A 26,185-nucleotide genomic window follows, 5' to 3' on the forward strand; every position below is an offset into this window, starting at 1 on the left:
ACTGTAACATAAATTGCAGCCCAACTTTGTTTGTGCTCTAAATGGTCCCCTTCCCAATATATACATTAAGTATTGTGAAACAAATGAGTTTAGAACCATCACTGATCTCACAGAGAGCCAAACTGTAATTTTCCGCTGTTGTGTTTAATTTAGCATTTAGACAGAAATCTGGGCTTCATTCTAAATCTGCCGTTAAATGGAGCTGTGTGGGATATTTGCTCTGAAGACCCATGCAGCACTTTGTCCAATTGGACATTGTGTACATAGCAAAGCTTTAACACCAGCTAAAAAAAGAGTGCACACATTTTGGTGTGCTAAAACCTGTTCGTGTTCATGGGATTACATTTGTTGTGTCTTTACAGGTGCTTAACATCCAGTGCAAATAATCTACGTGTGTCTTTACATTGTGCACTCGGGTAAATGTCAAACTATAAATATTTGACAGTTGCTAAGTAACCTCAGAAACCACCTGCAGTAGTACATGAATGAATTGATTTTGAAAATTGAATGCTTAGTTGTCACTGTAAATACATCGATGCAACATTTGAATAAAAAAAAAAATACAAATGCAAATCAAACATATAACATCATTAATTAAAAACAATGCATGCTCAAAGGCACTGCATCAATCTGAGATTAAATGACACTCCAAACAGCTGAGCGTCTATAGAAATGCAGAAGTATATTGCAGCAGACAGGAAGTACTGGAGAATACTGCCACATTGTGGTGAAAATAGGGCATTGCAGCTAACCGACTTTAAGATGACTTATAAAGTGTCCCTAGTTCTGTTCCAATATCTAATCAACTGACTACAAATACATTATTATGCCATTTAGATGAGCTCTCAATCTTCTGAGATGCATTTATATAATTAGACTACCTTCTGAGAAGCTTTCTTTTGAAAAATTGTTAATGCAGCATCACATTATGAGGGCAAACCCAACACACGGTACACTGCAAAGCCACACAGTGAAAAAGCTATCCAAAATGGAGGCCAGTTCAAAATAATGAGAACATTGGGTAACATTGGAAACAGGCTCATTGGAAAAGATGCTTGCGGCAGCATTTCTGCAAAACTGCATTATGTTAGAGCTGCATGTGACAGAGGTCAGTCAGAGAGAGTAACTTTGTCAACATTGCTCCAAGAATAACATTAGCAACTGATGCTAAAGGTTGATGTTTTAGTGTGTCATTCAGAGGGGTTGAGTAGAATCAGAAGGGTACATTTGTGCCATGCCCAGACAGGAACGATGTTTAGGGGGCTGAGTGTGACAGAAACCAGCTAGTATGAATGGTGTGATTAAATCTGAATCCCCAAACCTCAAAAGGTGCATCAACATTTAACACTACAAGCTGTCTTTTGTGTCCTTGTGAGTGTGCCACCCTTGGCAACACTAGTTTAAGTCTGTTGAAAATAAAATTGGAGCCCAGAGCTAGATGTATTGGGGGTCAGCTAATAAAAGTTTGACCAGATGACAGATGCTTTTAAACATTGTTTTTAGTTTGTCTGCTTCCTACAGTATATCCAACCCAAGATCATTATTGATATGTACCCCTATATACATTTCTGGAGATCGCAAAATACGTCCCAGGAGTTACCTTTTTTGCAGTTTTTGTTTTTACAAATCCACCAGAGGCTGCTATGTGTTCTTTATCAGATCTCTTCGCACCTGCTATTCTCACGTAAATCCACCAGACATCACTGTCAACTGACTGACTGACTGACCAACCGATTCTCCCTCACCCACTTCCCTAAACCCAACCAATAGTGTTTTCAAAAGCACCGATTGACCCAATCACCGCCTTCACTAAACCCAACGGACGATGTTTTCAAAAGCAACCCAGAAAAAGAAAAGCCCTCGGGGTCGCCTGGTTTTTACCACGTTTTTTAAGATCTTACCATGTTTACTTCTTTATTTTATTTTTTGTCTTTTGTTTTTGTTTTGCTTCTGGAACCTTTCTTCGCCAGACTCGAACTCTGTGGTCAACTCTCTTTGCATCTAAAGTTCGCCAACGTACATGGCGAGCAACTGGGCAAGCTGGTACCAGTGGAAAAGCCGTCCACACAGAGGTAAACAGAACAAAAAGCCATCAGCGGCATCATACCTCCCGTAACGTTTGATTTAAAGATGAAATGCAGCTCTGGCTACATAATTCGCGCTCTCCAGAAATGTATATGGGGGTACATTTTGACAATCAGCCTGTGTTGCAATGTCAGAATCAATGATTAAATCTTGCTTGGAGTTGTGTGAGGGCAACTAAAATTGAGTTACATTGGTGCCTTGAGACAGGTCATACTGAAGTTTAGGAAGCAGTATAACCAAGCATATACTGAATGCATTTCAATACATTTTAAAGCTTGTTTGACTATCGGTTGATTGGGTGATATGCTAATATACTAATAGCAAAAACATTTTAAAATCAACTGTGAGTAGTGTCTCATGTCTAATTGATCACCTACAGTGCTCAGCATATACGAGTACACAACTCACAAATCTCTCATTTAAATTAATATTTTCTGTGGGAATCTTTACAATATTACATTTGTGCATATACTAGTCAGTACTGAAGCCAAATCTGGAGCTAATCTAACAAAATAACTTTCAATAATGGTTCAAAAATCATTACCCAAGTTTATATGTTATAGAAAAATATTAAATAACATTTTCAAAAAGAGCAAAAATCAAGAGCAACAAAAATATTAACAATTTTGTTGAAATGTAGTTTGTAATTTTTATTTTTGTCATATTTTGCATGAATTTAAATGTATTATCTTTCCATTTCTAAAGATGTTCTGTGACTAAAATATTATTTTAATAAATATATCTGTTTATTAAATCTGTTCTGTTCAAATATATTACCCATACTCGCTGAGAAATGGATAAAAATGTTCATTTTTAAAATGGGGTGTATTAATTTATACTGAGCACTGTAAATTGGGATTTCAGTTATCATCTGCATGTGTAGGTGAGAAGTAGATTTTGGAACAAAAACATTTTGTATATCCTTCTGCAGAGTGCAAAGTCATACCGCATATCTACAGAGTGACTTGCTAAAAGAAAACTAAGCTAAAAACTTTCTCCAAGATATTGATTGGGTGACATTTTAAAGTAATTCAATTCCTTGCTTCATATTATTATTCTGTGGCCTGTGGAAAAGAAAGGGATGCTGTTCTAGACTGGAGTTCCTACAGGTAATCGTGGTAAGCAGAAATATGCCTGGGCATAAAGATTGATGTCCACCGGGTTGCCGTCAAGCCTGATGTCCTCCAGAGCTTTCCGTATGTAGTTCTTGTCATGGCTGTTGCAGAATGTGTCTTGGGTTATGCTCTGTATGTTGTTGTTCTGAAATATTAGATTTGCATTACATTTGAATGTATTATTTGTTACTAGTGATGAGATGTGCAGGAGCTGTTTTCTACCTGCAGGTGGAGCACTCGTAGGCTCTCAGGTAGGGGTACGGGAATGTAGTCTAACTTGTTGTGTGACAGGTAAAGAAATTGAAGATCCTTCATTTCCTGCTCAGGAGAAAAATAAACAGAAACAAAATTATGTTACATGATCACTTAAAGCTGTGTTTGCAATGTGACACTGCACTCTCAAAAAAGCAAAAGCAGCACCTTTTCAAAAAGGTTTTTTGAATTTTAATTATTTTTTGTGGAAAACCTATCAGTATATGACAAAATTGGCCCCAAAAATTTGTTTATATTCCATAAAAGTATATCTACCCTGTAGGTACAATTATATGTCTTTATGGAATGTGAACAGATTGTTTAGAGCAAATTTTGTCTTACTATACTGACAGATTTCTTTTAACAAAAAAGGTTTAAAACTAAATGTGTGAATGAACTATGCTCGCTAAAAATAAATAGTAATATCATAACTAAAATTGCTATTTTAGTCATTTTTAAATTATTATTTGCAAGGTTCCCACTCTTAGCCAATCATCAAATTCGCTGGCTTTCTCTGACTAAAGCTGAATTTACTTAACCTATAATGATCAGAAAAACAGACAGCTGTTTTGGGGGAGAAAAAAATCCATTTAAATGCTTTATTTACTTGTTCACAGATTAAGTACCAACTACGCTAACAAGCAAAAATGTTATAGCTAAGTAATGAATAACACAGAAAAGGTATCTTTTATCACATTTGTCATCTGTCACATCTGTTTAAGACATGGTGCAAAAGTCCAAAACAGATGTCACTGAATAATGTGTGATAGACTGAATTGCGATAGACTGAATTGAATTTTAAGGACCTTGTCAATCTTAGTCTTTAACATTAATACAACATTGACTAAAACATGGCGACCCAGTGGCGCAGTAGGTAGTGCTGTCGCCTCACAGCAAGAAGGTTGGCCTCGGCTGGGTAAGTTGGCGTTTCTGTGTTGAGTTTGAATGCGTTCGTGTGGGTTTCCACCGGGTGCTCTGGTTTCCCCCACAGTCCAAACACATGCGGTACAGGTAAACTGGGAAGGCAAAATTGTCTGTTGTGTATGAGAGTGAATGAGTGTGTATGGATGTTTCCCAGAGATGGGTTGCAGCCAGAAGGGCATGCGCTGCGTAAAACAGGTGCTTGATAAGATTAATAAAGGGACTAAGCTGAAAACAAAATGAATGATTAAAACATTAAATGAAGATTCATTTACACAAATTTAAATACCTGACCTGTCGGCTTTATACACGGTATATAAATATAACATTTCAAGAGTTCACACTTAGTTGATGATTGATAATGAAGTGTGTTTGACATGCTGTCCTGGGAGAGAGCCCTGATCCTTGAGCCTAGGTACATCTCAAGAGCTTCCCTGAATTCATTCACTCGGCCTATTCTTTGATTATTAGGAATTGCCACGGCAGAATGAACTGGCAACAATACCATACCAGCATATGGCTATGTACTAAAACACTGGCCCAGTACTAAAACACTTTATACTGTGCCAATTTGGTTTATTCAATTCACTTATAATGCATGTGTTTGGACTGTAGGTGGAAACCCACGAGGAGTACATGTAAACTCCACACAGAAATGCCAACTGGCCCAGCAAGGACTCGAACCAGAGACCTTCTTGCTGTGAGGCGAGAGTGCTAACCACTGTGCCACCATGCTGCCCTGTCCTTGATTAATCTAGGAAAGAGTAGGGGTGAATGGGGGTTCTTCGAGGCAAAGATGACTAAGGTAAGAAAATCTGGTTATTTATGTGCGTTTGGATTTGTCTGATTGGTAAATTATATAATAGCTATTGCAGGACCAGCTGTGGTCAATCATAAGCACGTGATCCTTGAAAAAATTAGTTTATAAATAAACGTCACTTTGGTATTCATTCATTAATTTTCTTTTCGGCTTAGTTCCTTTATTAATCTGGGGTCGCCACATGAACCGCCAACCTATCCAGCACATGTTTTACGCAGCGGATGCCCTTCCAGCTGCAACCCATCACTGGGAAACATCCATACACACTCATTTACAATGGACAATTTAGCCTTCCCAATTCACCTATACCACATGTGTATTGATTTGTGGGGGAAACCGGAGCTCCCGGAGGAAAGCCACACGAATACAAGGAGAACATGCAAATTCCACTCGAAAATGCCAACTGACCCAGCCTAGGCTCGATCCAGCGACCTTCTTGCTGTGAGGTGAACATGCTACCCACTGCGCCACCATGCAGCCTGTCACTTTGATATATGGAAGTCATATGGCATCATAAAATAAACATGACAGTGGGAACCCTGTATTCAATATGTAATGTAATCGCATGCTGCTAAATAATATTCTTGCAGTAATGATAATTCACTATTAGCATTTAAGCATGAATAATATTGACTTTTTGGTTGCACATTAAAATAATTTTACAATAACTTTACAATAATTTTTATTGGTTAACGTTAGCTAATGTATTTACTAACATGAACTAATTACGAACAATAGTTGTACAGCATTTATTAACTAGAACAGTAAAGTTCGTAGACAAACTTTATGGTGTCTTGAGAAAGTCTCGTCTGAAAGTTTGAAATAGTTTAAAGTTTAAATAACTGAAGTAGTTTTTGAAGTTTGAAACTAGTATGGATTGGCATGTTTCTTGCTAGGCTGTTGATAGGGGGTTTTGAGTGGTTGCTAAGTGGTTGCTAGGGTGTTCTGAATGGTTGCTCGGGTGTTCTGAATGGTTGCTAGGTGGTTGCTAAGGCGTTGCGACTGGTTAGTGTTCTGAGTGGTTGCTAGGCAGTTGCTAAGGTGTTGCTAGGCGGTTGCAAATTGTTGCTATTAGGTTGCTAAGGTGTTCTGAATAGTTGCTAAGGCGTTGCTAGGGTGTTTTATGTGGTTTGCTAAGAATGTTCTAGGCGGTTGCTAGGGTGTTGTGAGTGGTTGCTAAGGCATTGATAGATGGTTGCTAGGCTGTTGCGAAGGTATTCTAGGTAATTGCTAAGGTATTGCTAGGTGGTTGCTAGGATGTTCTGAAGGGTTGCAAAGCGATTGCTTAGGTGTTGCTAGATGGGTGCTAAGGTGTTGCTAGGTTATTGCTAAGGTGTTACTAGGTGGTTGCTAGGGTGTTCTGAGAGGTTGCTAGGTGGTTGCTAAGGCAATGCTAGGTGGTTGCTAAGGTATTGCTAGGTGGTTGCTAGGGTGTTCTGATTGGTTTCTGACCGTTGCTAAGGCGTTGCTAGGTAGTTGGTAAGGTGTTGCTAAGTCGTTGCTAAGGTTTTGCTTAGTGGTTGCTAGGGTGTTCTGAGTGGTTGCTAAGGCTTTGCTAGGTGGTTGCTAAGGTGTTGCTAGACAGTTGCTAGAGAGTTTTGTGTGGTTTCTAGGTGGTTGCTAAGGCACTGCTAGTTAGTTGCTAGGGTGTTGCAAGGTGGTTGTTGAGGTGTTCTGAGTATTTGCTAGGCAGTTGCTAACATAAATTAGCATAGTTCTAGTTTAGTTCTAGAATTAGCATGATGCTAGCATGTTTCTAGCATAAATTGGCATGTTATTAGCATTGTTCTCAAATGTTTCTAGCATCTTTCTAGTATAAACTAGCATGTTGTTAGCATGAATTTAGTATGAATTAGCCTGTTGCAAGTATGTTTATAGTATGAATTAGCATGTTTGCTAGTAAGATTAGTATGCTTTTTAGTTTGTTTCTAGTATAGATTAGCATGTTTGCTAGTATGGATTGGTGTGTTATTAATATGTCCAATGTAAAGTCAAGGGCAGTTTTTTTTTTATAATGGAAGTCTATGAGACAGTTGCTAGGGTGCTGTAAGTGGTTGCTAGGGTGTGGCTAGTAAGTTGAAAGGTCATCAGTGTTTGGCAGATTGGTAGTCCGAGTTAAATGAGCCCAAACTTAAGTCTGTATGACAGTCTGGCACAAAATTATGAGTTTGGTTCAATGTTAAGTCAATGGGACTTTTCTGAATTTCCTAAGAAGAAGTTTATGTAGTATAACAGTATGTTGGCTTTCTCGAGCCACCATAATCATAATTCAACATTTACTAAAGCATTGTTAACATTCAAATGCCTGCTTGTTGACATCAGTTCATGCATAATGAATTAACAATGAACGACTGTATTTTTATTAACTAAAGTGAACAAACACTGTAATAAATGTATTGTTCATTGTTTGTTCATGTTAATAAATGCAACAACTAACATTTACCCTTATTGTGTTACTGACTTTTTTTTTGGCTTTCTATTATGAAATGCATCCTTGATAAGCATACAATTCTTCTCTTACAAGAATTTAAAAGGATTTAGCAACACTAAACAGTATTCACCTTGAAGGCCTCAGAATGCATGCCTGAACTCCTCAGCTTATTATTGCGGATGTCGATATGCTTGAGGGAAGCTGGGAGTTCAGGAAGAGCCTGAATGTTGTTGTCGGCCATCATGAGATCATGAAGTTGAAGCAGTGAACGAAAAGCATCCTCGTTCACTTTACCAATCAGGTTTCCACTTAGGTCGATCCGCTTCAACTGATCTGAGAACAGCGTAAAGTGATAAACGGTTTGATCAAAGGCTCCATTCAAGTCCTAAACCTAGTATTAGATTTTTCAGGTATGTAGACAAAGTTATTTAACCTTTTACTCGATGATCATTTGCTTAAATAATAAGAGTAAACTATTTAAACTGTAAACAAACCATGCTGTGTTTTAAAAAATCTGGTATACCATGATGTGTAATTATTCTTCTCACAGTTCATCCATTGATTTAAAACAACAAAACGTATTTAGAATGAACACATTACTTTTAGCAGATCACAAATAACCTCAAAAACATGAAGTCTTTACTGCAAACATATATTGAATAGACTGTACTGCAGTGAATACTTAATAATCTGGAGGAGCAGACCACAGTGAACTCAAAAGAGCTTTGGATATGCTTGTGATAGTCACATTAAAATACCAAGCCTAACGTTATTTTCATGACAGAAAAAAATACAAAGAAAAATGTGGCTCTTACTCAGTTTTCAATACGCACATGGATGATTAGTAGCACAGCCTTACTATTTAAAAGAATTAGTTTCAGTTCTTTTTAAATTCAAGTTCCTCAAACCATAAGTGCAACCCATTGTTTGAAATGAAGTATGTGCAGAAAAAAACACATTTTTATTTGGAAAAGCTTACTGAGATTGATGAAGTCTGTGGCCTTGATCTCTGTGATCTTGTTAAAGCGAGCGTAGAAGTGTGTGGTTTCTTTGGGAAGAGGGGGAATGTGAGTCAGATCTGAGTCATCGCAGTAAACGCTGCCGCTGATACACACACACAGAAGGCATGTGGGCATACCTGCCGGACAGAGGGAAAGAGAGCCATGTTATGACATTTCACACCACTAGAAGGCGCAGGCTTCTTGGCTGAGATAGAAAATACACCAGATGAAAAGTGCCTCTATTATGCTGTTTTAAAGGTTCCTAGTTTTATTTTGGAAGTCTCCTACGTTTACATGCATTCAAGGTCACAGAACACCCTATTTTGTCTATTTACTAGTATCTAGTCCACGCGTTTCTTATTATTAAATAATGAATAGGCATGCATATTTATGTACAAGTCACAACTAGAAAAAGTCATAACTAAATAGATGATATTTCATTTATAAGTCACCATAGAAGTCAATCAGAAAAATAATTTTCAATCAATCAATCAATCAATCAATCAATCAATCAATCAATCAATCAATCAATCGTCAAAATTCTAATAAGTACTAACTAATCGGACCAGAATAGGTATTAAATCTGTACCAATATCCAACCAATGATAAATACTAGTGTTTGATGATTATTTAGTGTCTATTTAATAGGTACTACTCCTACTATATAGTAAAAAATGGCAGTATCAAATAATAACTCCTGTCTAGTGATGCAAGTACTACATATTACTAGTACTAGTAGCTAATGAATAAGTACTGTTACCCAATTGAAAAATTTAAAGAGGTAAAAATAATTATTGGTAGCATGACCATATAAACTCACCGGCCACTTTATTAGGTACACCTTACTAGTATTGGGTTGGACCCGCTTTTGCCTTCAGAACTGCCTTAATCCTTCGTAGTATAAATTTAACAATACGATTTTGGTCCATATTGACATGATAGCATCACGCAGTTGCTGCAGATTTGTCGGCTGCACATCCATGATGCGAATCTCCCGTTCCACCACATCCCAAAGGTGCTCTATTGGATTGAGTTCTGGTGACTGTGGAGACCATTTGAGTACAGTTAACTCATTGTCATGTTCAAGAAGCCAGTTCTTAGCTGACAGGAGTGGAATATGGTGTGATCTTCTGCAGATGCAGCCCATCCGCCTCAAGGTTCGACATGTTGTGCATTCAGAGATGCTTTTCTGCATACCTCGCTTGTAACGAGTGGTTATTTGAGTTACTGTTGCCTTTCTATCAGCTCGAATCAGTCTGGCCATTCTCCTCTGACCTCTGTCGTCAAAACAATTTTGGTTAATTATTAATGGTTAGTTATTTGAGTCGTCAACTCAAACCAGTCTGGCCATTCTCCTTTGACATCAACAAGGCATTTGCGTCCACACAACTGTCGCTCACTGGATATTTTCTGTTTTTCAGACCATTCTCTGTAAACTCAAGAGATGGTTGTGCGTGAAAATCCCAGCAGATCAGCAGTTTCTGAAATACTCAGACCAGCTCGTCTGGCACCAACAACCATACCACATTCAAAGTCACTTAAATTGGCCAGTGAGTGTATATACTATTATATTTCATAAATAAAATTTTAAAAGTTTTGCCATAATCTTCTGTACTAAGTGAAATTTTAAGTGAGTTTATCTACTTGTCCTGTTGATTGGTCTATTGCCTGCAGTGCTGTATTATATGCTATATGAAAAAGTCATAACAGTCTAATAGGGGCAATTTAACACTTTCAAATGCAATGATCTGTCTACCTAAGCCTGTGTCCGGTCCAAACAGGCCTGGTGCTTTGAAGTCTAGAGTTGAAGGAACAGGTGATTTCGTGGGACGAGGCGGCAGAGTCACTTCCTCCACATAGTTTTCAGGAACAACCACAGCAGGTGGAGGAGTGACAGCTGTTGGAGGAGCTACTGTCTTAACCTTAATCAGAATGAAGATGGACGAAAACAGAATATTAAAAGTTCATAGTGACTCTACTCTTAATATATCATTGCAAAATTAAATAAATAAAATCAAACAAAATATATACACACATTTCATTGTTTTTACAAAAATTGAGCATCACGTTAATGTTAGTTCAGGCTAGACATGTCAGTCAAACTTGTATCAGCTGATGCTCAGCTGTTCATGATGTGTACCAATCTAGTTCTGACATCTATCACGCTGGTCTAACTAACTCTCTTCAGTGCTTGGCAGCATTCAACCATCTTCAACTCCTCCTAGATCATATCTGTTATCAGATTCAGGTATTATTTTGTCCAATACGTAGACATGGTAATCAGCATATCTTTGGCATTTACATTAACTCGTAATTAATTGTAATTGTTTATGCGTTTTGGTTCTGTTTTTTTTATGGGGTCTGACTTGCTGCTGCACTCCTTATATACACAGCTGCATGGATGGACGTGGATTTTGTTTAGAACAAAACCATACCGCCATCACAACTGCATAAAGGGGTAGTTCACACAAAAATTACAATTCTGTCATCATTTACTCTTGCGTCACTTAATCCAAACCTGTCTGAGTTTCTTTCTTCTGTTAAACCCAAAAGAAGATATTTTGAAGAAAGCTGGAAATCTGTTACTATTGACTTCCACACTGAAAAAAATGATGTCTGCAAAATTGTTGCAAACCGTTTATGTTTTGAATTTAAACAAACCATTTAAATTTAATAATGCTCAGCTTAATTTGTTTGTTTAAATTCAGCCCAAATAAATTGATTATAACCACTTAACTTAAAAAAGTAGTAAATCCAATGAACCATCTTTGAATAATTTTTTTCAGTGCATGGTATTTGGTTTTGCTACTATGGAAGTTACAGGCTTTCAGCTTTTATTTACAACATATTCTTTTGCATTCAACAGAATAAAGATTTGGACCACTTGAGGGTGAGCAAATATTTTTATATATTATCCATTATATTTAAAGTGCCTCTATTATGCAATTTTAAAGGTTGCTATTTTGTTCTATGTATGACTATTTAATAAGCACTATTGTCTGGAAAATTAACATTAGTACATAGTAACTTACTAGGCATATACATATATTTATTGGTCACAACTGGAAACAGTCAAAACTGAATAGTCATTTCATTGAAAGGTCACCATAGAAGTAAATCAGAAAAATAATTTTCAATCAATCAATCAGTCCTCAAAATTGTAATTAGTAATATAAAGAAAATAATAGTAGTATTTAATAGGAACAAAGTAGGTATTAAATAAGTGCCACTCGAGGGTGAGTAAATAATGAGTAAATGATTATTTTTTGGGTGAACTTCCCCCTTAATATTTAATGCTGCTGTTGTTGATTTTTGATGAATGGGATCTTGACTCAGATATTATACTTATTCCAAGCAAATTGAATACATATATTTTAAATAGTTATTATGACTAAATATATTTTTGTATAATTAATCTTATAATTTTCTCATTTTATTTTTATTGTGAAATAATATATTTTTCTGTCAAGTTAAAAAAAAACTGAGTTAAAAAAGCTTTAACAGTATACAATAGCTTTCAAATAAAGAAATGAAGAGAACCCTCAAAGCAGCTGCAGAGACTTAATTCACGAGCTTTCTCTTCAAAAGTTTATTAGATTAAAACAAACATTGATTTATTATCCGGTGGTCCTCCTGGTAGACCATAAACCACACGGATTACTTTTATAGCATTTATTTCCCTTTACTGTGGAAAGAAAAGTTTCACATAACTATTAGAATTACTGCTTCTATCACATACAAGAAAGAAAATCATTCAGGTAGATTCATGATACATACTGACTAAATGAATCCGCTTATGAAAGCTCACCTCCTCATCCTCATCATCATAATTATAGTGCAGATCCCAAGAGTCTGGGTCATCATAATTCTCCAGGCCAAATGCTTCAAGATCTAAATCAGTTGGAGGGGCACCAAGACTGAACCCCAGAAGAATCCAAACGAGATACAGTGACATCTATAGGAGATAAAGTGAATGGTCTTTTCAGCATGCTTTGTAATTAGACACCAATTATGGATTTAACATCACCTAGTGTCAAGTTAATCCGCTCTATGCCATTTTCTGCTCCAACTTTCTAATTAGCTGAAAGACTGTGCTTCATTTTGAGGTTATGGCACCGTCCACTCTTCCCCCCTCCCGAGGGGTTTTATAACAGTCTGCAGGAGCTCTTTGTCTGCAGCAACAGATGCCTGTCTCACCTCTGTTTATTTAACCTTTAAGGGCATTTCTTTCCGGCTGCTGAGACATGTATGTAGACCCATAATAGCCACAAACTTCACATATAATGACAGAGTGATGGTCATACACTTTAGACCCTCCATGCATTTCAAAACATAAATACATCGGCTTTGTGTGGCTCGCGACGGTAATCTATCATCTAGTTGTGTGGAACACGGGAAGAGGCTGTTAGCAGATGACATGAGTGTGCATAGCCAAAACATGAGATTTCCACACAGATATGGAAGAAAGTAAGAGACAACCTTTTGGAAAGTATGGATTTGGTTTGATGACACTATTGATTATATTTCTTGTCAATTTTAAATGAAAACATGTTGTTAATTGAGCATAAAATAAAAAAGGAAAAGTTCAGAAATCAATATTTTGTGGAGTTACCTAGATTTTCAATCAAAGAAAATGAAAACAGATGGTAATCTGACCAGTTTCTTTCTCTCTCTCTCTCTCTCTCTCTCTCTCTCTCTCTCTCTCTCGCTCTCGCTCTCGCTCTCGCTCTCTCTCATAAGTAAGCTTGTCAATCTGGCATAGTTCACACAAAACATTTATTTATTCACAAATTACTAACTCTAATAGTTCCAAACCTTCCTGAGTTTCTTTGTTTGTTCGAGCACAAAATAAGATATTTTGAAGATTGTTAGAAAACTCTAACCATTGACTTCCATAAAAAAAATAATAAATAAAAAAAAAACAGGAAAGAAGCAAATGATTACAGGTTTCCAACATTTTTCAAAGTAGCTTCTTTGTGTTCAACAGATCAAAGAAATTTAAATTGTGACAAGTGAAAGGTAGAATTTTTTAAGTATACAGTGCTAAGCATAATTGAGTAGACCCCATTTTGAAAATGAATATTTTTGTCCGTTTCTCAGTGAATATAGGCAGTGTCAAAAAAAATGACAACCTACAAAATTTCAACTAAATTTTTCAACTATATTACTTCTCTTGATTTTTCCTCTTTTTTTAAATTTTGTATTTAATATTTTTCTATAACATATACATTTGGGTGTACTAGTTTTTGGAGCGTTATCGTAAGTTATTTTGTTAGATAAGCTCCAGATTTGGCTTCAGTACTGAGTAATCTAATGTATTTGCACAAATATAATTGCTATATTGTATAGCTTCCTACTAAAAATATGAATTTAAAAGATAGATATGTGAGGGGTGTACATATATGTGCTGAGCACTGTAATTTAGAATACTGTTAACACCTCCGTGTTGTTAACCTAACAAAAATAACATGATAAATCCAAATCACATGTAATCCTCTGATCTAAATTAACCCAGATTGACTCAAATTTTTTTGCAAACAGCTCAAATTTAAAACATTAATATTCAAAGCTCCCCCGGGCCTCTTCAGTTATTCAGCTTAACCTGTTCTCAAAGTGTTAAACCAAGAGACCAAAGAGTCTTCACTCAGCAGGAAGGAGGCCTACCTTTGATGTTTGTCTGTGAATGGCCATAGCCCTAAAGCAGCTCTTACGGGAAAAGAGCTATGGAAGCTGGCCTTGTGTTCTCCTGAGGATTGAGTAATGAATCTAACCCGGGATTGGAAAGGCGGTCAGGTTAGGTGAGGGGGAGAGCTGTGGGAGCTCAGCTGGGGGACGGCCAGGTCAGTTTGCTCAGCTGTCACTAATTCTACAGCCTTGTCAATGGCGAAGTATCAGTTTGGTTTAGTAATTTACCACTTCTTACCAGCAGGATGTGGTTTTTAGATGTGTGTCCCTAGAGAGATGCAAAGTTTCTTCTTCTTTTTGTTTTAAATTGCACTGCATTTAATGACATTTTTGTCATTCCAGAACACAGTTCTGGTCCGGTCATTTACGACTCCTTACCAGCAGGTTGTGCTTTTTAAAACGTTTGTTTTTATTTCTTCTATTACATTTAGCTACATTTTGGCATCTCAAAAAACTATTTCAATTTGGTAATTTATCGGTTCTTATCAGTGGCTTGTGGTTTTTGCATTACATTTAATGACATTTTTTAACCAATCACTCATTTTTAATATGGGATTCTGTGCTTACGTTCCTGCAAAATGGCAGTTTATAGGTGAAATGACTAAAAGGCCACAAAATACCAACCACAGAGCTCAAACAAATTGAGAAAACATTTTCATTTCAATTTGACAACAAACGCACACACAAATTCTCACTAACAGATGGAACACGCTGCAAATAGCACAGATAAGGGAAATTTGTCAGGGGACCATAAAAAGTGATGAGCCCTACACGTCTGCACGTGTTTCTGGTCAGTAGTCTGACATGCTTGTTTTCTAACTTTCTAACTAGTTGTTCTGAGAGTGACTCTTATTAACATCACATAAAAATAACATTTCATTGTGCAATTCGTCATAATATATATGCAATTCGTATATGGTATAAAATATACAAAAAAAAAAGAAGCAAACATGAGTGCAGCGCTCGAGCTAAAACTGATAACATATCGTCACCTTGGAATTATAAGGTTCTATCTGCGTTCTGAATGATTTTGAGATATTGAGCTTCAAAGTTTTTAAATTCCATTTAAAAAACAGTATGTGTGTAACATTTTTTGTTTAAAATGAAAAGTCTAAAAATGCAAATAACCTATAAAAAACATCCCATAATGTAAATAAGTTGTCATTTAATAAGAATATGTAAATAACTAAATTTTGACAAAAATGTTAGATAGAACCTTATAAGGTGATGATATGGGCTAGAGCTATCTGACATGTAGTAATGCTGACGAGTAATGCTAACGAAACATCTTAAAATGTAGTATTTGAAAATTGTTATGAACAATGTGTGTATATATGTAGAGTAAATGTGCATATGAAGTGTGCATATATGTGATTTAATGTTAAAGATGTTTTATTAATTTATGTTTGCCTTTTTGTTTTGTGTGAGTTAAAACATCTGTGACCCTGTGAGTCCCTGGTTCAAGCTGGACTCAAGGAAAAACTTATGTATGGCCAGCCACACAGAACCGATTCACCTGTCAGACTGTGTGTTTATGACCTGGCAATGCAATCTCACAGCAATTTAAAATTATTTAGATTTAGTGGCTACTTCGTATGAAATTGTACAATTTAGTTTGATTTGCTTATCCCCCAATGATGGTTGGGTTTAGGGGTGGGGTTGGGTGCCACGCCTCCTTTTAAAAATCGTATAACTGATCTTGAATTAGCCACTAAACTGACAAAATGTAAAATTGTTACGTTTCCTCATGAGATCAGGCTGGACAGGGATGTTAAAATAATCTCCACCAATTCACCAATTGGAAGCAGCCAGGTTCGTCGCTTTTTAGGGTCCCTTGACAATTTGTGATCTTTTCTATATGAGAGATCATTTGTGTTTTCTTAATTTGTTGGTGTTTTTCTGTTGGAATGTGTTTTCTTCAGTCAACGTATTTTATAATATGAATAAGCAGATTACTGCAAATAAGCTATATTTTAGTGCAGTTGTTTGCACAATACTATATAAAAATGTAATAATACTTAAATACAGAGTAAGATTTCATCACATATTCATTCATTCATTCGTTTTCCTTTGGCTTAGTCCCTTTATTCATCAGGGGTTTCCACAGCAGAATGAACCGCCAACTTATCCACCATATGTTTTACACAGCGGATGCCCTTCCAGCTGCAACTCATATTGGGAAACATCCATATACACTCACATGCACAACTCATACACTACGGCCAATTTAGTTTATTTAATTCACCTACAGTAAAGCGCATGTCTTTGCACTGTGGGGGAAACCCATACCAACACGGGGAGAACATGCAAACTCCACACAGAAATGCCAACTGACCCAGCCGGGACTCGAACCACCGACCTTCCACTCAGCCACTGTGTCACCCATCATCACATATCTATCTCTAAATGAACAACTTTTTTTATAGTCAGTTTGCTTGGTAGCTCAAATGGTAGGCCTACAGGGCACTCGGATATTTGACAAAAGAGCTCGATGTAAAATCTGTTAAATGGTGTAGATCCATCAGTAAGTGTATGGGAAATATGGGAACATGCAAATACACAAACAAATAAAAAACAACACCCTCTTGTGAACGTTTCATAACAGAGGTGCACAAAACACTAGGTGTGGAACAAAATATTGATATGCAATATATCGTGATATTTTCGACCGCAATATATTATCGATACTCTGGCTCCAAGTATCGATATTTATCTGAATGCACAAAAGATCTAAATTAAGTAATCAGACGTACATGCAGTTTACCGCTTTGGCTGCAGTACACACATCTGCCACCAGATGGCGAATCCAGAAATGGCGGATCAACAATACATCAGAGACGCACCGGCGTCATTTAAAACCACTGACAGTTGAGCCATTGTAATGGTGAAAACTTATAGGGGAAATGAAGTCGAGTTTACGTTATTTTGTACACTGGATTCCACTTAAATTAAAATATATTAAACAAACTTGACTAATGTAACTATTCAGCAGAAAACGGCATGTTTGATTCACTCTCTGTATAACGCTGCCTGACTGCCTGTCTGGGTTACATCTTTGTGGATTATGTCAGGACATATTGCCTTATCACGTCAATCAACTCTATCTCTCAACATGTATGAAGGATAAAACTAAGATCGGCGCTAAGATCTGCGCAGTGTTGCTTATGGCAGGGTTTTATCCTTCATACATGCTGAGAGATTAAGTCGATCGACTTTATAAGGGAATATGTCTTGACATAACCCACACAGAAGTGACTTAGTAAAGTGTGAAGTCATGAATGACTTTAATCGTTGCATTAGTCTAAATGTAAATGCCCTCGTCAGGCAGTGCTGGAGCAGCGTGAAAGTGGACCACCGCGCATCAAACGAACAGTATTAACAAAAGAAAAATACACAACTTAAGACACTTAAATGCTTGTATTTGTTGTATTTGCAGCAGCTCTGTGATGCTCGTCCACAACTTCGTGCATTGGGTTAAATTAGGCTGTCCAGTCTCTGTGTTCAGTCTGGTACAAGCATGGTTAAAAGCGCATCAAATGATCGGTAATTAAAAGGGGAAAAAAGAAAATTGGAATAAATATATATATACTTTTATATTAGACAAATATAAGCACTCTGATGCTTATATTTGCAGCAGCTCCTCATCCACAACTTCATGCATTGGCTTAAATTAGGCTTACAGTCTCCTTTACTTCCACTGTATCTGTTCTGCTAAGCGAACGGAACCAAACCTGTGACGCCAGACACAGCAACATTCCAAGATGGCTGAGCCCTGGGTCTAAAATCTATAGTAAAACATGCCGTTTTCTGCTAAATGGTTACATTAATCGAGTTTGTTTAATATATTTTCATTAAAGTGGAATCCAGAGTACAAAATAAGGTAAACTTGACTGAGTGCTTAATTTCCCCTTTAAGGCATATGGATACCTTCTTCTGTCCAAGCTGGACCGAGGTATTTGTGTGTTTCAAACATCACAACTCACCCAAATCTTCCGCTTGTTTTTCCCTCATAGATTCGCTTTCACTTCGCTAGATCGCTCGCGCGTGCCCGCAGTCAGTGCTGCGAGATAGGACTATGTTCTCAAAATATTTCATTCCGCCTAAGTTTATATTAGATAAAGATATCAATAGGACATGAACATATAATTTAAAGGGCCTTGCATATAACCATTACAGATCTTGGAAAAGTCTTGTAGATGATTTGGTTGAAAATTTGAACTTTGGCTGAAAATATTAGGGGGTTATGTTCTTGAAGAAAATATATTAGCCTAATCTAGTGGGGATGCATGATTTTGCACGATTAAAAAAAAGCATAAAACATCAAATATGTTGGCAAAGTTGTAATGTGTCTTAAGTTTACAGAAAACTAGATTGCTATTTTGACAGTGGTTTCTTAAATGTGGGCTATATTCCACAAAATAGAGATTCTGCTGCTATGACTAATTTAGAGATGTGCCCTTTCAGTCACAAATGTCTGTCTGCACATCTTGTTTGACAGCTTACCAGCTCTTGTTTTACACTGTTGCAGTATTATAAAATTTGTGCTGTTAATAAAACAAATGCATCTCATAACTTTTTAACTCATTCCTTTACAAATATTGTGATATGGATGGTTGTGTTATATCGATATATCGCAGAATCATTGATATTGTGATATATAAATTTTGGGGACAAAATATTGTGATAATATCGTATCATGAGTTAACCAGGGATTCCCACCCCTACAGAACCCACCAGAGACAATTTCTGGTTTTGCCAGAATCACATGTTAAGAATGAGCCTGTAGGATGTTTTTAGCATTCCAGAGCAAAATTCTGGTTTAGTGGGTTTCAGATGTGTGTCCTCTCTCTCTCTCCTCTCTCTCTCTCTCTCTCTCTCACTCTCTCTCTCTCTCTCTCTCTCTCACTCTCTCTCTCACTCTCTCTCTCTCTCTCTCTCTCTTTATGCACTATATTTAATGATGTTTTTGTTTTCAACACATAAGTTTCTTAATTTTTTTTCTCCTCGCCAGCAGGTTGTCGTTTTCAGACATGTGTGTTCTAGTGAGATTGAAGGTTTCTGTTTTTTAAATGGTTTTTCATTACACTTAATGATTTTTCCACCCTCCAGAATAACATTTTGCATTTCCAGGAAGCAATGGTTTAGAATGATCAGCTCATCTTTGTTGTTGCCAATGCATTCAAGGATTTTATTTCTTAGAGTTCATAATATAATAGTGACAAGGAAAAATCTGGGTTGTAATAGTTTGACTCAATTTGCTGAGGTCACAAAACTGATTGTAATCCTTTAAAGTCAGATTAAACTAATGCCCCTAATGTTATTTCATGGTGTATTGAGCAGGTCAGTGAGGTCAGCTGTTTGTGATTTGACTCAAACAGACGTCCAATAGCAAACCTACTGATTGACCTTTGACTTTGTCTGATTTTTTACTGGCGTCTGCATGGCAAGACCCAAAATAGACACTCGCTCCTGCTTCATTGCTTCTCTTTCAGAGGTCTTACATCACTTCTCAATTAGCAACCATGTTTCAGGGATCAGACTTTCCACTGCTAAATTCTTTGTGCAGATAACGACAAGCTGAGGCAAAACCAATAAATAAACAGAAAGGAAGTACATAAAACTTTAGGGTATCTTTCTCATAATGAGGAAAATGCTGGGGGGGGTGGGGTTTCCAGCACAAAAGTTTTTTTTTAATGCTTTTAGGGTTTTAGTTAATCCAAAATGCAATAAAAAATAATAATGCAAAAAAAAAATTATCAGGAAACTATCAGGAAACATTTGTAATACTAATAGTTATTATTATAAATGTTTAAAATGACATAGTTATTAATGTTGTTTTGCTGCTTTATATTTTTGAGCAGACTGTTTTTGACAGAAAGTTAAAAAGCACAGCATTGTACAAAGAAATCTTGTGTGAGATTATAAATGTCTTTGCTGTCAGATTAACTAAATTTAATATATTCTTTCTGATCAAATTCAGGCGACGCAGTGGCGCAGTAGGTAGTGCTGTTGCCTCACAGCAAGCTTATTTGCAGTAATCTGCTTATTCATATTTGGTTGGGTCGGTTGGCGTTTCTGTGTGGAGTTTACATGTTCTCCCTGCGTTCACGTGGGTTTCCTCCGGGTGCTCTGGTTTCCCCCACAGTTCCAAAGACATGCGGTACAGGTGAATTGGGAAGGCTAAATTGTCCGTAGTGTATGAGTGTGAGTGAGTGTGTGAATGGATGTTTCCCAGAGATGGGTTGCGGCTGGAAGGGCATCTGCTGTGTAAAACGTGCTGGATAAGTTGGCGGTTCATTCCGCTGTGGCGACCCCGGATTAACAAAGGGACTAAGCTGAAAGGAAAATGAATGAATGAATGAACATATTCAGGGAAAAATATCAGGTTAGAATTGTCACATTTTTCCAGTTAAAATTTGAACTATAGATAAATGTATGAAAGATTCATGAATATTGAACAAATTAATAGATGTGTGTGCATTCCAATGCTAAAAGAAATGTCAAAATACATAGATGTGCCAGAATAATTGCTCAAATGTGTGTAGCAATCCACTAACACAGAAGAAGCAATACAAATAATTCACAAAAATTTCCAGACAAAGTTGTGTTTGTGACAAAAACATATTTGTGGATACTTTTTGGTGCAACCCAGGCTCATTCTGAAAACGTACCCCTATATACATTTCTGGAGAGTGCCAAATATGTTCCAGGATGTGCGTTTTTTGCAGTTTTTGTTTTTGCAAATTCACCAGAGGCCGCTGTATGCTTTTTCAAATTGCTCTTCTAACATAAATCCACCAGAGGCGCTGTCAACTAGCTGAATGATTGACCGATCGACTGACCCACCGTCCTCCTTCCCTAAACCCAACCAAGTCTTTTCAAACGCACAGATTGACCCAACCCACCCATTTTCCTAAACCTGACCAATAGTGTTTTTAAAGCAATCCAGAAAAAGACAAGCCCCCTGATTTTTACAACCTTTTAAGATTTTACCATATTCCGACCCTGTTATTTACTTTATTTTTTCATTTTTTGGCTTTTGTTTTTGTCTTACCTGCTTTCTGAAACAGTTCTTCGCTGGACTCCCGTCATCATGGTCAACTCCTCTCTTTGTCTGAAGTCCGCCGATGTAGGCGCCAAGCTAATGGACAAAAAAAAAGTAGTAAGCTGGTAAGCGCGAAAATGAACGGCATCATACCACCCCATAGCGTTCGTTTTAACAACGAAATGCAGCCATATGTACTTCTGCCATACATAATTTGCGATCTTCAGAAATGTATACATTGCTATGTTTTCAGAAAGAGCCTATGTTGCAACATTTTGACTGACTAGTCTGGTGTTATTTACTTGTGTGCTTGTTTTAATTTTGACTTTGTGGATTTCATTTTCTTTCTTTTCAAATTAGTTGAATATTTGTAAATCTCGTTAAATATATTTGTGGCTTCTAATCTATTTGGCTGGAAATATGAAACAATTAACCCAACCACTCTTGTCCCAAAACTTTAAATCTTTTTGTTCCTGTCTGATTGAATTAGCAGCCAAGCTCCATCCAGACTGATCACACGCTTCCACAAACAGAGAGAGAGAGAGAGAGAGAGAGAGAGAGAGAGAGAGAGAGAGAGAGAGAGAGAGAGAGAGAGAGAGAGAGAGAGAGAGAGAGAGAGAGAGAGAGAGAGAGAGAAAAGAAGAAAAAAAATCCTCTGCATACATTCCAGCATAATTTACTCTCCTCTCTAGCTAGTTTCCTCATGTAGTCAGCAAATAAACTTGCAGTTGTGTACTAGCCTACAACAATTGTTGTCTCTTAGATTTATTTAAGGTTTTATTAGCTAATGTTACCTATTTACTAACACGAATAACATAGTTGTACATTTACTGATGCATTCAAATTCATGGTTGTTAACATTAATGCACTATGGATGGACTATATGCACAATGTTTTTCAGCCAATGATAAACTTCTGGTAAAAGCTTTATGTGACCATTTTCAATTTCATAAGGTTCCTTTTACAGCATCTATGTTGTGATGTTCAAATATAATCAGTTAATAAGACTTAAGCATCCATTTTGGTTGTTAAAGCATAAAAATAGATGAAATACAGTTTAAATACAGGCGCCATCATTAGCATCAGGCTAGTGCTAAAATTCCATTGAATATACTGGAGTAAAATTAATTTCCATATTTTGAAGACATGGTGCGGAAAAATATAATTTAATGCAGTGCTTCTTGTTTGGTCTGATACTCACTTTATATCATATCTTAGCCAGGCAGTGAAGATCACTTTTTTGTTTGTTTTTTTAAAGAAATCAGATCTTAAAATGTGGCGATTTTGTATGGGATGACAATTAACTGACTCATTAACATGAACTAACAATGAACAACTTTATTTTCTATAACTAAAGTTAACAAAGATGTATAGACACTGTAATAAATGTATAACTATTATTAGTTCATGTTACTAAATACTTTAAGTAACATTAATTTAATAGAACTTTATAAGATGTGAGAGTGAAGAAAAATGCATTTAATGCATGACAATTGAGGTGCTGTGAAGGAAGTGTTGTCGAGATGTTTGATTTCAGATGTAAAGATGTGCTTTGATATCCACCTGCTGGGGGAGCCAGAGTGCTGATCTGTTTCTTATATTGTTCAGTATTTCAGGAAATGGTTTCCATCAGCCACCTGAATAACATTAGTAAAGCAATGGGGGATGTCTAAAATTACCGAAAGTGCAGTAAGATTCTTTCTAGGAGAATATTGTGGCCAGTGTTGGAACATGGCCCTGGTTTTTCTAAGAAGCTTTTAGGAAGCTGCTCATGAAAATATTTGAGCATTTAGAATTTAATTTAATTAAACTGCAGGATAATTATACTTTATCATCCAAGCCGAATAACATGTAGTTCATTCAAAGTCTTTTATTTTTAAAATCTATATTGCATAATATGTCTTTTCAAGACTGTGAATTTCTGTGTAAAGCCTTTGATAACATAACAATGTTAAAGGGCAGGATGGGATGAAGAGCAAAGCAAACAGGAGAATGTTTTACACTGACTAGGACTAACTGAATAAACAGATTTAAAAATAAGATATGGCTGAGAACATGACACTGAAGAGTAAAAACATAAAAGAAATTTAAACATTTAATTTTTATCACTTTAATGATAAAATACAACCCTGATTACTAACTTGAGTATAACATTCATTGGGTTTACCGAAATAACATTAAACAGTTCACTCACATCTGATATTTTCTAGCTAAGTGGCGTAGGGGAAACCAATCCTTTCCTCTTAACTGAGGTAGCATGGTCTTAATGCAATATGGCTTATAGAATCACTTCTGCTGCTTGATAGAGCAAGAGATGTTGTATATTATACTCTGAATCAGTTTTTTTATTAAATTCATATAAAAATGCAGAATTTCACACAGCGATTTTTGGCATTGTATCAAGCAAAAATCAGTCCTAATCATTACAAATAAATCATCTAAAGCTGGGCTCACTCTGTAATTTTGGCCATGATTTAGTTGTCTTAGGCTAATTTTTTAAATCTTAGAAGATTCATAAGGCTAATGTCTTGCTGCTTTGACATGTCCATAGCTGATAACTATGATCACCGTCAAACCACGACCAACATTAGCACGACAAGCTCAAAAGCTTCAGGGAAAATTATGAAACAATTAAGTTGGACAGAGCAGTAAGAAGATCTTAAGTTATACACTACCTGACAAAAGTCTTGTGGCCTATCCAAGTTTTATTAACAACAAATAATAACTTCTTGTTGATCATTTGATATCAGAAGTGGCTTATATGAAAAGCAAAGGCCTCTAGATTACTCTTTTTTTACCAAAATAAAATATGATCATGATTTTTAATTATTTAATTAGGAAAGTAAAGTCTGACTTTGCTTAGACAAATGTCTTTTCACTTAACAAAAATAATGTACAGTATAAAATATAACGTCATGGTGCAGTGGAAAAAGAATTGATATTGTGTATGACTCCCATGAGCTTAGAGGACTGCATCCATACGTACATCTCTGCAATGACTCAAATAATTTATTAATAAAGTCATCTGAAATGGTAAAGAAAGCGTTCTTGTAGGACTTCCAGAGTTCATCAAGATTCTTTGGATTCATCTTCAAAGCCTCCCCTGTCTTACCCCACACATGCTCAAAAATGTTCATGTCTGGTGACTGGGCTGGCCAATCCTGGAGCACCTTGACCTTCTTTGCTTTCAGAAACTTTGATGTGGAGGCTGAAGTATAAGAAGCGCTATCCTGCTAAAGAATTTGTCCTTTCCTGTGGTTTGTAGTGTAATGGGCAACACAAATGTCTTGATACCTCAGGTTGTTGATGTTGCCATGCAATCCGCAGATACCTTGCACGCCCCCAAACTGAATGTAACCCCAAATCATGATTTTTCCTTCACCAGACTTGACTGATTTCTGTGAGAATCTTGGGTCCATGCTGGTTCGAATAGGTCTTCTGCAGTGTTTGTGATGATTGGGATGCAGTTCAATGTATGATTCATTGGAAAAATCTACCTTCTGCCACTTTTACAAATAATCAACTAGAGGTCTAACCATTAATGTACTGACCAGTAAAAACAACATTGTAGTTTACTATAAGGCTCACTGAATAATCTTGAGAGCATGACTTCAATGTTTTTGTACAGAAGATACTGACGATAAAATCAAGCTGTCCTTAAACTCATTGAGCATCCAGAGCACACGTTTAGATGAAAGAAAATCTTGCGATAAACAGAAAAGAATGGACAGCCTCACAATAAATCCTGTAACCAAACCATGTACATGGCTTTTGCAAACACAATGTAGCATCTGCTTACCTTTTTCTTGAGTCATCTGTGCATGTTTATTTTCATGAGCACATAACATGGTATCTTGTTGTACTTAGCGCAGCTTGACAACGTTAACAAATCATTTAATTTCACAGCTTATAAAAATCTGTTTTTGTGGGACACCTTATCCGGGGTCAAAAAAAACGTCTTTCTCTAACATAATCCGTTTGTGTCATGATATTTCGTACATTAATATACATGTGGTGTAGAGACAATTGTGCAATAAAGGCACACAATATTGTTGACTCCACATCACTGACTGAAGTGTAAGTGAATGATGTGGACTGTTTTTTGTCCTAATGGCTGAACATGTTAAACAATGGAAACACTGACAGGATCTGTTCCTGTTTTACACAACTAGCCAGAAATATCCGAGAGGTAGCAGGTGGTAAAACGGAACTTTTACTCATAATACGTATACTTTTAAAAGGGACTTGTTTACTCATATTCATCCGCATTTGTCATCACAAATAGTGAAACTTGTTGACTCAAATTGTGAGGACATGTAAGTCAATTTCAACATTTGATTTCCGTTAACATTTATTATATTAACAGTAACATTTGTTTTATTAACAGTACGGTTTGACAATGCGAGGGCGCCACTGTGGCGCAGTGGGTAGCATGATCACCTCACAGCAAGAAGGTGCTGGTTCAAGCCCTGGCTGGGTCAGTTGGCATTTCTGTGTGGAGTATGTATGTTCTCCCTGTGTTTGCGTGGGTTTCCTCCAGGTGCTCCGGTTTCCCCCACAAAAACACGTATAGGTGAATTGGGTAAGCTAAAAATTTGTTTCTAGTGTATGTGTGTGAATGAGTGTGTATGGATGTTTCCCAGTGATGGTTTGTAGCTGGAAGGGCATCCGTTGCGTAAAACATGTGCTGGATAAGTTGGCGGCTCATTCCACTGTGGTGACCCCAGATTAATAAAGGGATTAAGCTGAAAAGAAAATGGATGGCAATGTGAAAGCAAATCTCTTCTGTTCACCATGGCCGCATCTATTTGATACATTTTTCCAATCTTT

General features: G+C 36.7%; 1 protein-coding gene across 1 annotated transcript; it reads right to left on the minus strand.

Moving 5' to 3' along the window:
• Nucleotides 1–3,086: 3,086 nt before the first annotated feature.
• On the minus strand, nt 3,087–14,316 carry optc (opticin). The gene is made up of 7 exons (XM_056468568.1): nt 14,290–14,316; nt 12,434–12,580; nt 10,382–10,547; nt 8,604–8,762; nt 7,755–7,957; nt 3,423–3,518; nt 3,087–3,345 (listed from the first exon to the last, which is right to left on the minus strand). The coding sequence occupies exons 1-7, from the start codon at nt 14,314–14,316 to the stop codon at nt 3,175–3,177; spliced, it is 969 nt and encodes a 322-aa protein (XP_056324543.1). The 3' UTR covers nt 3,087–3,174.
• Nucleotides 14,317–26,185: the final 11,869 nt, after the last annotated feature.

This window comes from Danio aesculapii, chromosome 11, assembly GCF_903798145.1.
Source record: "Danio aesculapii chromosome 11, fDanAes4.1, whole genome shotgun sequence".
NCBI lineage: Eukaryota > Metazoa > Chordata > Actinopteri > Cypriniformes > Danionidae > Danio > Danio aesculapii.